General features: G+C 56.4%; 1 protein-coding gene across 3 annotated transcripts in view; it reads right to left on the bottom strand.

Annotated features, from left to right (window-relative positions):
* PITPNM3 (PITPNM family member 3) overlaps positions 1-11,547 on the bottom strand; it is a 105,309-nt gene extending 93,762 nt beyond the window's left edge. For all 3 annotated transcript variants that reach the window (XM_032138087.2, XM_058431477.1, XM_058431476.1), the window contains exon 1: positions 11,394-11,547. In XM_032138087.2, coding sequence (XP_031993978.1) covers positions 11,394-11,415 — 22 coding nt within the window. In that variant the 5' untranslated portion in view covers positions 11,416-11,547. The remainder of the gene's footprint in view (positions 1-11,393) is intronic.
* Positions 11,548-13,701: the final 2,154 nt, after the last annotated feature.

Raw genomic sequence — 13,701 nt, forward strand, 5'->3', positions numbered from 1 at the left:
GCCTGGCAGCTGATGCAGCTGAAAATAATCAGGCCTTGGGATGTCCCATGGGCAGTGGGAGCCCAGTAGACACATAGAGCCCAGAGTACACATGTGGCTCATGCAGCCACACACACACACATGCACACACGCACTTAGAATCACACTTCAGTGCTCTCAGCTCTGCCTTGGGGTCCCTGGGGTCCAAACGCAGAATGTGGAGTGCAATGCTTCCTACAGCCTGGCCAAGGCTCCTGCGGACAGGCAGGTGACGGTCAAGCCCCACCTCCTCTCTGCCTCCTCCTCCCTCCAGGGAACCACCATCCCGCTCAAACCTGACTGCTTCCAGCCCCAGTTCTGCCACTTACCAATTCGTGATCTTACTAAATGACAGGAAACCCTTCTGTGCCTCAGTTTCCTGCTCTGTAAAACGGGGAGGATAATCATGTGTACATAGTGTCGCAGTGAGGATTACATGAACAAACATTTCAAAACGGTTTAGCAGAGTGCCTGAGACTCCATCAGTGCTGTAAAAGGGTGTGTTAAATAAAATAATAAATCATGATTCTCCAAGAGCTTTGCTTTGGTTCTTTTATCCATGGCAGCTTCCAAGGGCAGACCCCTCTCCTTCTCAGGCCCCTGGAATGGAAGCCTCTCCACTCCCCAAAGGCTGGAAATGCTTGCCCCTGCCCACGCTCATGGGGCCAATCCCTCTCTCCTCCCTCCCATCGCAGCTCCCTGGGGCTTGCCTTGTCTGCCCCCTAAACTTGAACTACTGCAGGCCAGGACCTGCTCTCCCCTCCCAGCCTCTCCTTCCAGCAGCCTGGGCTTCAGCAGCACATTGCCACCAGGACAGCCTTCACACCACACTCCTCTTTCTCTCCAGGCCTTTCCTCCTGCAGGTCCTGATGCCTGAAATGTCTTCTATCTCCCCATCCCACCCCCAATTCCTATTGATGCTTGAAGCATCAGCTGGAAGTCTTTCTTGGCCCCTGAGGCCAGCCTGGGCGCCTGTCTCCTTGTATGTCCTTCATGTCCAGCACCTGTGTCCCTCAGAGTCCCTATTTACAGACTGGGTCCAGGCCTGCCTGCCCCACTGGGCTGTGGGTTCCCCCTGGGCATACACCTGGGAGGAATCCTCTCCAGGCTTCTATCCTCCGCCAGGTCAGGGCTGGGCACAGAGAAGGCTCTTGTCATGCTCAGTGTGGCCCGGCACAGGGGAGATGTTAGCAAGGCCCCCTCTCAGGGGAGCATCCCCAAGGGAATGTCCTCAGGCTTCCTCTCTGGATCAGGGTGAATTTGGAGACCAGACCAGTCCAGGGCCAGCCAGCCTATCCTCGGCCTTAAAGGGGGGCTGTCCAGGGAGAGATGGGAGGCCAGGAGAAGCTGCTTCCAGAAAAAGGCATTATTGAAGGAAACCAGTACTGGTTGGGGGTTGGTTGCTATAGAAACATGTCCTAACTATCTCCCAAACTGCTATATGTGCCACCGATGAGCTCATGTGCTCGTCTGTTTCAGGGGACACGCCAGGAGCCCTGGAAGGGCCTATCTGCCCGAGTAGGCAGCATCTGAAGCCAACATCCTGGAGAACCCAGGAAGAAATCCAGCTTCCAGGGCAACCAGGGGGTTCATCCATCCATCGGTAATGCACTTAAAGACTGAGGCTGACTTCAGGTTGCAGAACTGTCCTGAGAGCAGCTCAGGTCTGAGACTAGCCGTGGCCCAAACCTCAACCTCAACCACAGCCTCAACTTTCAGCTCGGCCATAGACTGAATTATTAACCATGGCCACAGGCCAGGCCACAACTCCTGTCTCAAACCACACCACGAACCTGACCACAGACCCAGCTAGAGTCTCACAGACCTAGCCAAAGACTAAGCCCTGATCCTGGCCACACAACGGCACCCAGCACAATCAAGGGCTTGTATCAAATAACTTGAAGGATATGTTCACTCTAAAGTCTCTACAGGGCAGCTGCGGTGGCTCACGCCTGTAATCCCAGCACTTTGGGAGGCGGAGGCAGGTGGATCACCTGAAGTCAGGAGTTGCAGACCAAGCTGGCCAACAGGGCGAAACCCCGTCTCTACTAAAAAATACAAAAATTAGCCAGGCATGGTGGCACATGCCTGTAATCCCAGCTACTCGGGAGGCTGAGGCAGGGAGAATTGCTTGAACCCGGGTGGTGGAGGTTGCAGTGAGCTGAGATCGTGCCATTGCACTCCAGCCTGGGTGACAGAGCAAGACTCTGTCTCAAAAAAAAAGAAAGAAAGAAAGAAAAAAGAAAAAAATCTGTACAGCATTGCATCCGGTTGCCTGGGATTTCCACAGCCTCTGCTGACTGTCATCTTCATGATAGCCCAGGGAGGTCAGTAAGGAAGGACTCACGATTCTTGTTGACAGATGAGAAAACTGAAGCCCAGAGAAGAAAACTGATGTGCCTCCTGTCATGCCGCCTGTTTCTAGGGGTAAGGGGGGTCTCCAAGCAGGGCACAGTTGGCCAAACCAGTTGCTTTGGGGAAAATGTGCTTTTTGAAGACCTGCTGGGATGTCATAAATATGCCATTTAAATACCCATTAATTACCTTATTTAGGAGATAATTAGTGATTAATAGCTTTGGCTATCTATTGTACTTTCATTTGCTCTGCCAATTAGGCTCCCAACAGTTCTGAATTATTTGGAACAATTCTCCCAAGGCCCAGCTGTCCCCCCTATGTCCCGCCAGACTCTTGTTCCATAAGGAGGAGGCTCTCTCCTCCCTCTAAAACGAGTTCCCCGTAGCACCTGCCACTGTGCCACAACAGGCTCTGCCACCTGCAGGCTCCCCAGGAAGGCAGCCCGAAAGACAGGACAGCAGGAGGCATTCCTTCTGCTCATCGCAGGACCCCCTTGCAGAGAGCTGAGAACAGGGGCTCAAGGTCCAGGCACCTACCCAGGCAACGGGAGGCCAGGTTGGAATCAGACTCCTCAAAGGACGCTGGGGTCTCTTTCTTTTTTTTTTTTTTTTTTTTTTTTGATCCGCCTGCCTCGGCCTCCCAAAGTGCTGGGATTACAGGCGTGAGCCACCACGCCCAGCTGGGGTCTCTTTTGAAGACCACCACCTCAATGAAACGACCAGCTTTTTGGGAAGCACATCAAAGGCTGCCATTAGCCTGGAGCCAACAGCAGGAGCGTAGCAGCTCCCCACCCCATGCCAGCAAGAGCCAATGTGACCCCCTGCAGGTGATTCGACTCATACCACCTGCCACTCCTGGACTGCAACTGAGCAAAGATGGGGCCCAAGGTTGCCTCTGCCCCCAGGCCCCTCCATTTGGTGCCAAAGCACAGTGCCAGGAATTGCCAGCCAAAGCCCCAGAGGCGGAGCTCTCATCACTGCTCCAGATTATACTATACAAGAAGGAAACACAGAGGCTGCGAGGGATAAACACACACACACACACCCGAACTGGGCAGTAATGGGAAAGCTGAAAATAGCTCTTTTTACCACAAGGGATGACTCTAGAGTTGCTCGGCTGGGACTAGCCTCATGGGGGGCAGGAAGTAGGAGCAAGGGGAAGAGAAGGAACCCACAGGGGCGACATCAGGGCCAAAAGGAGTTCTGTTGAGGGTAGTAATCTGGATCAACCCAGAACAATCAGAAAAGGTCAATGGTGCATGAGTGACGGGCGGCCACAGACACTCAGAATCTCTGAAAGACAGACTCTAGAACAAGTGAAAGCCTTCCAGCTGTCAGCCCCGAGAGCTCACAGTCCCACATCCTGCACACCTAGGTCTCTCCCCGAGGAGGGCAGGAGTGCAGGACGTGACGTGCTCTGCAAATACCCAGAGCCAAGCAAACACGGTGTCAGCAGCAGACAGCTCAGAAGAGGCCTCTCAGATCCACCAGAACTCAATGCCCCTCCCAGACAGAGCCCAACGCGTTTCTATTTTTGCTTTCAACCCTTGTTTGGCATCCCTGCTACCAGCTAACAGACGGCTACTTCCCCTCCTTCCAGAAGAATGGGTCATCTGGGAAGAGGAACACCTCCTCTCTGGCCTCCCATGTCCCAGGTCTTCTAATAAAGAGGCTGACCCTCCCAAAGAGAGACGAGGCTCCCAACACCCCCAGGAACCATCCCCCTGGTAGGTGGTTCACTCCAAGCTGTCTTGCTCACCAGCCCTGGAGAAGAGCTTCTCCAAGACACCTAGAGAGAGCAGCTTCACAAAACCCGAGACGCCTGCTTTCCAGAGGCAGATGCAACCCCCGCAGCCCCTTGCCAGCCCTGGCCACACGGACTGCACCCCATGGAGCCCCAAATTCACTCACACTGTGCCAACTCCAGCCACAGACTGAACCCCAGCATGCCACACCCTGCACCCCATCTCTACCCTCAAATCAAGCGCTGACAGTGACCACACGGGCTTCTAGCCTGGCCCAATCTGAGCTGTGGCCTCATGAACGTGTGAGCCTCACAAATCCAGCCCTAGGAGAGCCTGGTGGAAGCAGGTTGGCTGGGTGGGGCCCCAGTGCTGGGACCCAGCTCCCACCCCAGAGTCACAGACAGAGGAGGCTTCTGCCCCCTGTCTACCCTTGCCACACATGTACCCTGTGGGGGCTGGTGACCACACAGCTGTGCAGGCCTCCACAGGCTCACGTGGGACCCTGGAGGTGGCATTTACCTCCGGAGTGACTCACTAAGCCTCCTATTCCGTTTGCAAAAGGGGGTGCAATTTAGCATTTTCTTTCTCTTTAGAAAACAGGAATTTTAAAAGAGAGAGTGGAGAGAGATTTGAGAGAGTGGGTGGGGAGCTCAGATCTCATTTGATTTCCAAACTCATTTGTTATGCATTCTCTCCTCCCCCCTCCCACATCAAGCCCTTCCCCTGGGGACCCTGGCCACCCCCTTCCGGGCTCCTGGCTACAGACCTGCTGATGGCCTGCCAGGAGGCACGTGCTCTCCACGTCCACGTCCTCAGCTCCCCATGGATTGACGGACCCTCAAGTCTGGGAGGATCAATGCAAGGTCAGAGTTGAGAGGGGGCAAGGCCTCTTCAGGGCACAGTAAAACCCACAGCCAGGGAGGCTCTCTCCAAAAAGGAGAGAGCAGTGTTGGAGCTGGAAAGAGTCTGAAGCTCATCTGACCCCCAAACTCTTCCCTTTCACTTTTACAGATAAGGAAACTGAGGCCCAAAGAGGGCAGTTCAAGGTCAACCAGTGCCAAAGCCAGGGCTCTCCTTCGTTAGACAAGTTAGCTCCCAGGAATATTGACTCCAACAGTAGAAGAGACATAAGCTCTAATCCCAGCTTTGCCTCTAACTTTACGTGTGATTCTAGCCCTAGACATTTAACCCTTCTGGGCCTCAGTGTCTCATTCACAAAATGGGAATAACATTGGCTCTACCTCAGAGATGCTCTTGAGCCACTGGACAGAAAAGCATGCTGAGAGCTGCTGTAGGATCTGAGCCAAATCGGTCCCAGCATGCGAACTCCCGATCCTAAGATCTCAGAATCCTGGAAGGCAGCTGGGTCCTACCAGGAAGTCCCCAATCCCTAAAGCCTCCATGGTCTCTGAAAGTTCACACTCCGTCCTTGAAAGGGGAAAGGATGCCGATCTGAGAGAAGGACCCTTGACCAAAAGGGTCTGGTCTCTGTCTCCCAACCTGCTTAACAGGTAGAACTGAGAGATCACCAGGCCACCTCCAGCCATGAAGTCTCATAACATATGAAGATGTATGTGAGAAAACATCACAGCTTCTGGTCAATCTGACCCAGACATGGCCCAGGCAAGTGGCTGGGACAGGGACACTGTCCAGCCATGTCCTCGTATTCTGTGTCCTGCCACACTGGACTTCCAAACACAGGTCAAGTCACAGAGGCCTCAAATGGGGGATAAGGGGTTCCAGGCCCAAGGTCACAGGCTTGAGGTGGAACCTCTCTGTTTGAGCTGCACCATCCCTGGCTCAAACAAGGATACCACAGCCAGAACTGAGAGGCAACAAACGTCTCAGGCGGGGACCTGCCAGGTCTGCTGCTGTGATAGGTGATTTCACAGAGGTCGGTGTATTTGCATAGGAACACGAGGCACATCCGAGTTCCAGCACACCCCAGACTGCAGGAAAGCTTTTGAAAAGCCTGGAGTCTGGCCAGGCACGGTGGCTCACACCTGTAATCCTAGCACTTTGGGAGGCCGAGGCAGGCGGATCACGAGCTCAGGAGATCGAGACCATCCTGGCTAACACGGTGAAACCCCGTGTCTACCAAAAATACAAAAAATTAGCCAGGCGTGGTGGCAGGCGCCTGTAGTCCCAGCTACTCAGGAGGCTGAGGCGAGAGAATGGCGTGAACCCGGGAGGTGGAGCTTGCAGTGAGCTGAGCTGAGATCGGGCCAATGCACTCCAGCTTGGGCAACAGGCGAGACTCCGTCTCAAATAAAAAAGGCCTGGAGTCTGGACACTGGTGTCTGATTTGACCATATTTGACCATAACCTTCCCACTGGGGACCAAAGAAAGTGAGTTTACTATCTCCTTGCAGAATGCAATGCCCGTCCCAAGATACAGAGTAAAGTAATCGGTGCCCTAGGCCTGGGAGTTTCTCGGAGTCATGCCTCAAATCCCCTGGCACCTTCCCAAAGATTTAAGAATCCCAGCATTGTCCAGGTGTGATGGCTCATGCCTGTAATCCCAGCACTTTGGGAAGCCAAAGCAGGAAGGATTACCTGAGGCCCAGAGTTTGAGACCAGCCTGGGCAATGATGAGATCCCTGTCTCTACGAAAAAAAAAAAAAGCATTAAAAAAAAAATTTTTTTTTTAAATCTGCACTAGTCCCCTTTCCAAGCTTCCAGATGTTTCCTCCTCTGAGTGATCCAGCCACTAGTCCCTGCCCCTGGGAGCCACAGAGTGAGGGGCCCAGGAGAAGCTCTGGCTTTGGGAGGATGTGAGAGCACACGCCCCACTCCAGGAGGACCCCAAAGGAGGCTGACTCAGCAGAGCAAGGTCCAAACTCTGGAAACCCAGGCTCTGCCGTCACCTTGTTGTGTGACGTTGGCCAAATGCCTACCCCTCACGGGCCCTCAGCGACCCATTGTTAACGAGGACTTGGAACATGAGTATTGAAATGTTCCCTCCCATCCTAACACTGTAGGATCAGTACTTTACTGACTCAAATTACCAGGTTTGCCACATGGAAGCCTGCCAGCTACGCCCCTCAGGGCAGAGGCTAACACCTGAGAGGAGAATAAACTGGTTCCTCCAGCCCGTGAGGCCCAGCCCTGTGGCCTCGGCTCTGTCTCTGCAGACATTCCTGCCCCAGCCTGAGAGGTGCCAAGACCCTCTAGGCTGTTCACTCTGCTCCTGCCTAGCCTGGGGACCTGGCCCCCACCCCCTGCCCTCGTTCTCCCAGTGGGAGAGAGGGGCAGCCTGTTGGAGTGCAGAGGGAGGGGCACAGGGAGGTAGACAGGAAGGGAGGGGCAGTGTGGCTGGCAGGAATCAGAACCAACCCTTCCCAACAAAGGCAGCTCCACCAGGCTGGCCTCTCTCCAGCTTCCCAGGAGCCCTGGCGTCCCAGCCAGAGGGATCTGTCGAAACACCCAAGTCTTACCCCGGCACTCCTGTCTTCATGCTCTTTGGAGTTCCTTTTAGCCCTCTACATTCTTCCGCTCTAGCCAGGTTTCTTTACTTTTGGGTACTTCCTACCCACCTTCCGCCCCTACCCATAGCAGTCCTTCCACACTTCCACACATGCCTCTTCCTTTCCATCCTCCTAGCCTTTGTTCAAGCCACTACCCCCACCTGGAAGCCAGCCCCTGGCCACCTTTCTTTCTTTTTTTTTTTTTTTTGAGATGGAGTCTCGCTCTGTCGCCCAGGCTGGAGTGCAGTGGCACGATCTCAGCTCACTGCAAGCTCTGACTCCTGGGTTCACGCCATTCTCTTGCCTCAGCCTCTCAAGTAGCTGGGAATATAGGCGCCCGCCACCATGCCCGGCTAATTTTGTTTTTGTATTTTTAGTAGAGACGGGGTTTCACCATGTTAGCCAGGATGGTCTCCATCTCCTGACCTTGTGATCCGCCCGCCTCGGCCTCCCAAAGTGCTGGGATTACAGGCGTGAGCCACCACGCCCGACCCTTGGCCACCTTTCTATCCAAACTGTGCTAGCCTTTAGGGCCTATCTCCCAGAGAAACCCAGCCTTCACTGTCTCAAGCCACTCACTGGCCTCTCTGCTCCATGGGGAGCTCTGTACTGTAAATCATCCCTTCCTACACAGAGTTTCTGAATCCTCCCCACCCCTGCCCCCACACCTCCCTGTCACTGGCTAGACTGGGGCCACCATAAATGATGCCCATCTGTGTAACTGAAATCTCCCCTAGAGATTGAGAACTGGTAATAACCCATCGGATTCACCTTCTGAAGATTTATCTCATCTTCTCTGGGCCCCGGTAACAATTTCTCTTGTACCTGGATTCTCCTGGCAGCGTGAAAGTCTTTTCACTGCCTCCTTTTAGCTCTTGTCCGACACAAGCTGTGCCACAAATCTGGCACAGCCACGCCCTGCTTGCTCAGGCTGTGCACTGTACAACTCCTGGGGTATTATTCACTAGACCACATGTGATGACCTAAAGTCAGGTACCATGGCAGCCCTAGGGCCCAAAACTCTGTCTTTTCTCTCCGTGGGTGATCTACTGGCCAGATTTTAGAGGGAACACCTCACAGGCCATGGCGCAGACCCCTCACTCACAGGCCAGGTGCCATAGCCTCCACTCCTGGCCTTCAGCCACCCTTTGTTCCCATGTCACCCCCCAGAGTGAAGGCCTGATCATTCCTGCCCATCAGTCTGCCCATCCGAGGCAGGTGGTACTGAATAGCCACCCTGCTGTCTGTTATATGTTCTCCTTGGGCCTCAGTTTCCCTAGCTGTGAAGAAAGAGAGGGGTTCCTGATCTCCAAGGGCTCCCTCTGTTCTGAAGCTCACCAATCTATTCTTCACAGATGTTGCCAATGGGGAATATGTGATTCTCATACACACATTACTGTGTGTTGTTTTCGATTCAATAGGCTTAGGAGCCTCAAGAAGAGAAGGGAGGCCGGGCGCAGTGGCTCACACCTGTAATCCCATCACTTTGGGAGGCTGAGGCGGGCAGATCATTTGAGGTCAGGAGTTCAAAACCAGCCTGGCCAACATGGTGAAACCCCGTCTCTACTAAAAATACAAAAATTAGCCGGGCGTGGTGGTAGGTATCTGTAGTCCCAGTTACTCGGGAGGCTGAGGCAGGAGAATCACTTCAGCCCGGGAGGCAGAGGTTGCAGTGAGCCGAGATCAAGCCACTGCCCTCCAGCCTGGGAGACAGACCGAGACTCTGTCTCAAAAAAAAAAAAAGAAGAGAAGGGACATTTACAAAATGCAGAGGAGCCTGGGAGAGCTGAGCTGAGAAGGGAGAGGTAATCAGACTCCTTGGGGTGACTGCTGAGTGTGGGGGACAGGAGTTCAGGCACTGGATCCACAGACGCGGGGAATCTGTGTTGCCTCGAGGGAAAGGGCCAAGCGTGAAATTGCAGCAGAAAAAAAAACAAAACGTTAGAACAGCACGAGGCATTGATGCTCAGAGCAGGGCAGTTTTTCCACCTGTCACTGGAACAAATTCCTACAGACTCTCAGCCCAGGGACCAAAGGACCCACAGGCTAAGGCAGAAGGACTGAGACTGGCACCCCCATTTGGTAAGGGGGTGACCTATCAGGGCAGTGACAGAGAGAGTCCTTCGAGTCCAACAGACCTGGCTGTGAGTCCAGGCTCTGCCCAGACCCTCTGAGCCACCTTGAGGCTGCTATTTCTCTGAGTATCTGTTTCTAGATGTTTTAAAAGGGGGAGAGTCGCATTTCCTCGCTCCCAGGATCACAGTGCAGTAAAGAGCTTAGCACCCTGCCTAGTACATAGAATAAGCAGCGACTGTTCACTGCTGTTGTGATGACAGTGCCCTGGCAGGTGACCTGTGCTCACGGCGTCCCGGTGCACACACACACTCACACACACACAGGGTAGGGCAGCAGACGGGACACACGCCCTGCCACGGGCCGTTTTAAGGAGTCGGGGTGGGTGAGGACCCAGACATGGTGGAGGGAAGAGGGAGGCAAGAAGCCTTTTTCAGCCTCCTTGGTGTCATCTCACAGTGCCTCCCTCAGGAGGGGAAAAGGGAGGGGAGTGAGAAGGCTGTTTAGCTGTGTTCCATACTGGCTGTGCCTCACATAACCGGCCCCACCCCAACAGGACTCCTTGGGGACAGAACGGTAGTGCATTCTCAGGCACCTAAATCTTACAGGCTCAGTGCCTGCACAGGGAGACGGGTCCGCAGCTCAGGGTCCCGGGCAGCCCAGGGTCCCGTGGGGGTGGATTGACACACAGCCCGATGGTATTCACGCCCAGTGTGCATACGGGTGAATTCACACCCATTCCTTCACTGTCGCGCCCGGTCCTGGGGGACGGCATGGCACCAGCCAACGTCACGGGTTGGGTGTGAGTTCATGGTAGATTCTCACACGCCAGCCTCACAAGAGGCACTGCCGAGACCAGGCTTGCTGCCGCCTACTGTATGGCCGGCCCTGTGGGCACAGCTGTCCTCCACCCGCCTCCCAAGGCACCATCGGGCCCAGAATGTGCCCGATGAGTCACGGGCCTGGGTCTCCCCAGCATGGGCGCAGCAGGGAGGCTGAGTCCGCCTGAGCCCCGGTGCCCAGCTCAGGGTCTGGCACAGAGCAGATGCTAGTGAATGAACGTCGGGCTGGATGAATGAACGAATGACTAATGCCCGCTCCCTCAAACCACGGGCTCCACCGTCTTAGCCTGGGGGAGGGCAGAGCCCACGGGACCCCAGAAGAGGCCTCCGCGGCTGAGGCTTTGCGTCCCAGGGTCGATGGGGGAGGGGGCGGGGCGGCCAGCAGCCGGCACGGCACGGGGCTCCCCTCCTTCCCGAGAAGGAATCTGGGTCTCTGGACTGAGCTGGTGACGGGAGCTGGGGCGGGTGGTTGTGGCGTCCTGGATGGAGAGAGCTGCAGGACCAGGGGGCGCGTCCCGGTTTGCGTTGGGATGCGGGACGAAGCGGCGGCCGCGGGACACCCCCTTCGCTGGCGAAGCCCGGGGCCTCCGCGGGGTGCAGAGGGCTCCCAACGGCGGGACTGGCCCGGGGCGCCGCAGACCTGGCCCTTTCCGGCGGGGCCGTGGAGAAGGAGACGCGGTGTCCCGCGAGGTGACCGGGAGCGCAGGAAGGACTGGGGGCGCGCGGAGCCCCCTCTCCACGCGCGGGAGGTCCAGCCCCGCTACCGCCCCCTACGCCCTCCCGGGACCTCCGCCCACCTGCGCGAGGGGTTCACCTGGGCCGGCGGCCCCTCCTCGAGACGCGCGAGTCCCTCCCCCGGGCCCCGGCCCTGCCCTCCCCGCGCCCGCCCTCACCTGCACGGCCCGCCTTGGCCATGTCCCGGGCGGCGGGCTCCGGCGGCGCTACCCGCGCTCCTCGCGCCTCCCGGCCCGGCCCTGGCCGCCTCCGGCCCCGAACGGACTCCGAGCGCCGCGCCCGCTCCCCCGCCCCGCTCGCCTCGGCTGCCGCCACCGCAGCCGCCGCCGCCTCGCCGCTCCCTCCCGCTCCCTTAAAGGCGCCGAGCGGCGGCCGCGCCCCCCCCACCCCCCGCGCCGCCGGGGAGGGACTGACGAAGGAAGGCGCCCAACACCGCCCCCGCGGGCCCGCACCCCCGCCCCGGGCCGCTGCAGCCGCGCTCCAGCCCGCTCCGCTCCGGCCCACGCGGCCACCGCTGCGCGCGAGGGGCGGCAGCCCAGGGGCGCAGAGACGCGGAGACAGCCCGAGACACTGCGGGCCAGAGACGGGGCCCTGGACTGGGAGAGGGGCGCAGAGACTATTAGACAGCGCTGGAGAGAGACGCTCCTAGGGCCGGAACGCCGAGGGGGAAGGAGAGAGAGAGAAATTCAGAGACCAGAGACCCAGAGCCCGGCTCCAGTAGAGAGGGATAGAGGGAGCCGGGAGAGGAAGGAGGACAGGGACCCAGGGAGGCTCCCACGAAGTCAAGAGGAAAGTCGCTCTGGGGTCAGAGACAAGAGACGGACCGCCTCCATCAGCCCCCACTCCAGGGGTTCTGGATCATTTATAGCGTCTGACCTAACCTCAAAAGAGAAAGGATTCCCGTGATTTTAACCCTCAAGGGATAAGTAAAACACTTGCACATCCACCTGGGGTTCTAGGCTGGAGCAGGCTTTGTGGTACCTGCCTTCCACTTCCTAAATCGGGATGCAGAGATTCTAGTGGACAGGCCTCGTGGGCCGGGGAGATATGGGTTATGACTTCTGTTTAGGGGCAGCAGGGATCCACAGTCCAGCCCCAACAGAGAGCAGGAGATGGCTAATTGCATTTGGCAGTGCCTGAAGGTAGCAACCCTCCACTGAGAGGGTGCCCTGCCTCCCCCAGGAATTGGTAAGGCTGAAGCCCAGTTACCATCTGTATAGCCAGGCACCCAACCCACCCTGTCCCACTCCACTTAACAGGGAAAAGGTCAACTGGAGAATTCCATCCATGGTCCAGGCTCCAGGGTCCTGCAAGCTGCTCTATGGAAACAGGGCACACATGGGGTTAGATGGGGGCTCTCAGTCCAGCGCCTCCTCTGGGGCTTTGACTCCATTCACAAGATTCCTGCTAAGCAGTCCTTCAGCTCCTGGTTGGTTACCTCCAAGGACAGGAAGCTCAGCATCTTAAGTGAGAGTTCTTCCTTTTATTAATTTTTTTTTTTTTTTGGCCAGTGCTGGCCTTAAGAATGTTCTTACTCGCTTGAGCTGAAATCTACATCCCGCATGTCTCATCCATGAGTTCTGCTCTGCCTTCTGACACTTCACCCGACAAAACCAGGGCTTCCCAGGGCCCTCTACCCAAACTCCCTAGTATGGCTTCACCCAGGGAGAACAACCACCCATGTTTGCCAGAGCTCACCTCCCAGGAAAGCCATCAGTCCCAAGAACTCTGGATCCCAGAGCTGGATGACAGCACCAACTCCAGCAGATGGAGAATTTCAGAAGCTCTGGGCACCTGAATCCAACGCTGTTCACCAGCACCTGCCATTGGTCACCAGCTGGGAGAGCAGGAATGGATCCTGCAGCCTTTCCCCACTACGAGGATGGGAGTGGGGATGAGAATAGCAAGGACTATTGATTGAACAGGCGGTATTTACCCTCACGTACTCTCTCAGCTACGTTGCATTATCCTCAGTGTACACATAAGGAAGTGGGGGCTGAGAAAGTTCGGTGCTTGTGCTCATGGAGGATTCAATTTCAGGCCCCTGTGCTTTGTCTACTGGGTCTCACTGGCCTCACACTTCCCTGAGGCGTTTCAGAGGCCTGATAGCCTGGACAATGTCCAGGCTTGGCCACCTGGTCTGTAGGCGTGAGTGGTCACGCAGGAGACAGAACACTGGCTGCAGAAGAAGCAATGCGCCTGCCACAGAGGGGACACGCCTGAGCCTGAGCTCCTCCCTAGCCCTGGCTCACGGCAGCAGCAGTGACCAGAGGGCATCAAGGGCCCTCCTGCTTCTGGGCACAGCTTCATGTTGTGTTTCTGTGTGTGCCTGGGTATGTGTGCATGGGGTGTATGTGTGTGTGCTTGTGTGTGCTTAGGGATGCGTGCATGGGTGTGTGTAGGCATACTCGTACACACAGACACAGGCAAACACCTGCTGACAGATGCTCCCTGGGTGGGCACCCA

Source organism: Hylobates moloch, unplaced genomic scaffold (genome assembly GCF_009828535.3).
Source record: "Hylobates moloch isolate HMO894 unplaced genomic scaffold, HMol_V3 SCAFFOLD_19, whole genome shotgun sequence".
Lineage (NCBI taxonomy): Eukaryota > Metazoa > Chordata > Mammalia > Primates > Hylobatidae > Hylobates > Hylobates moloch.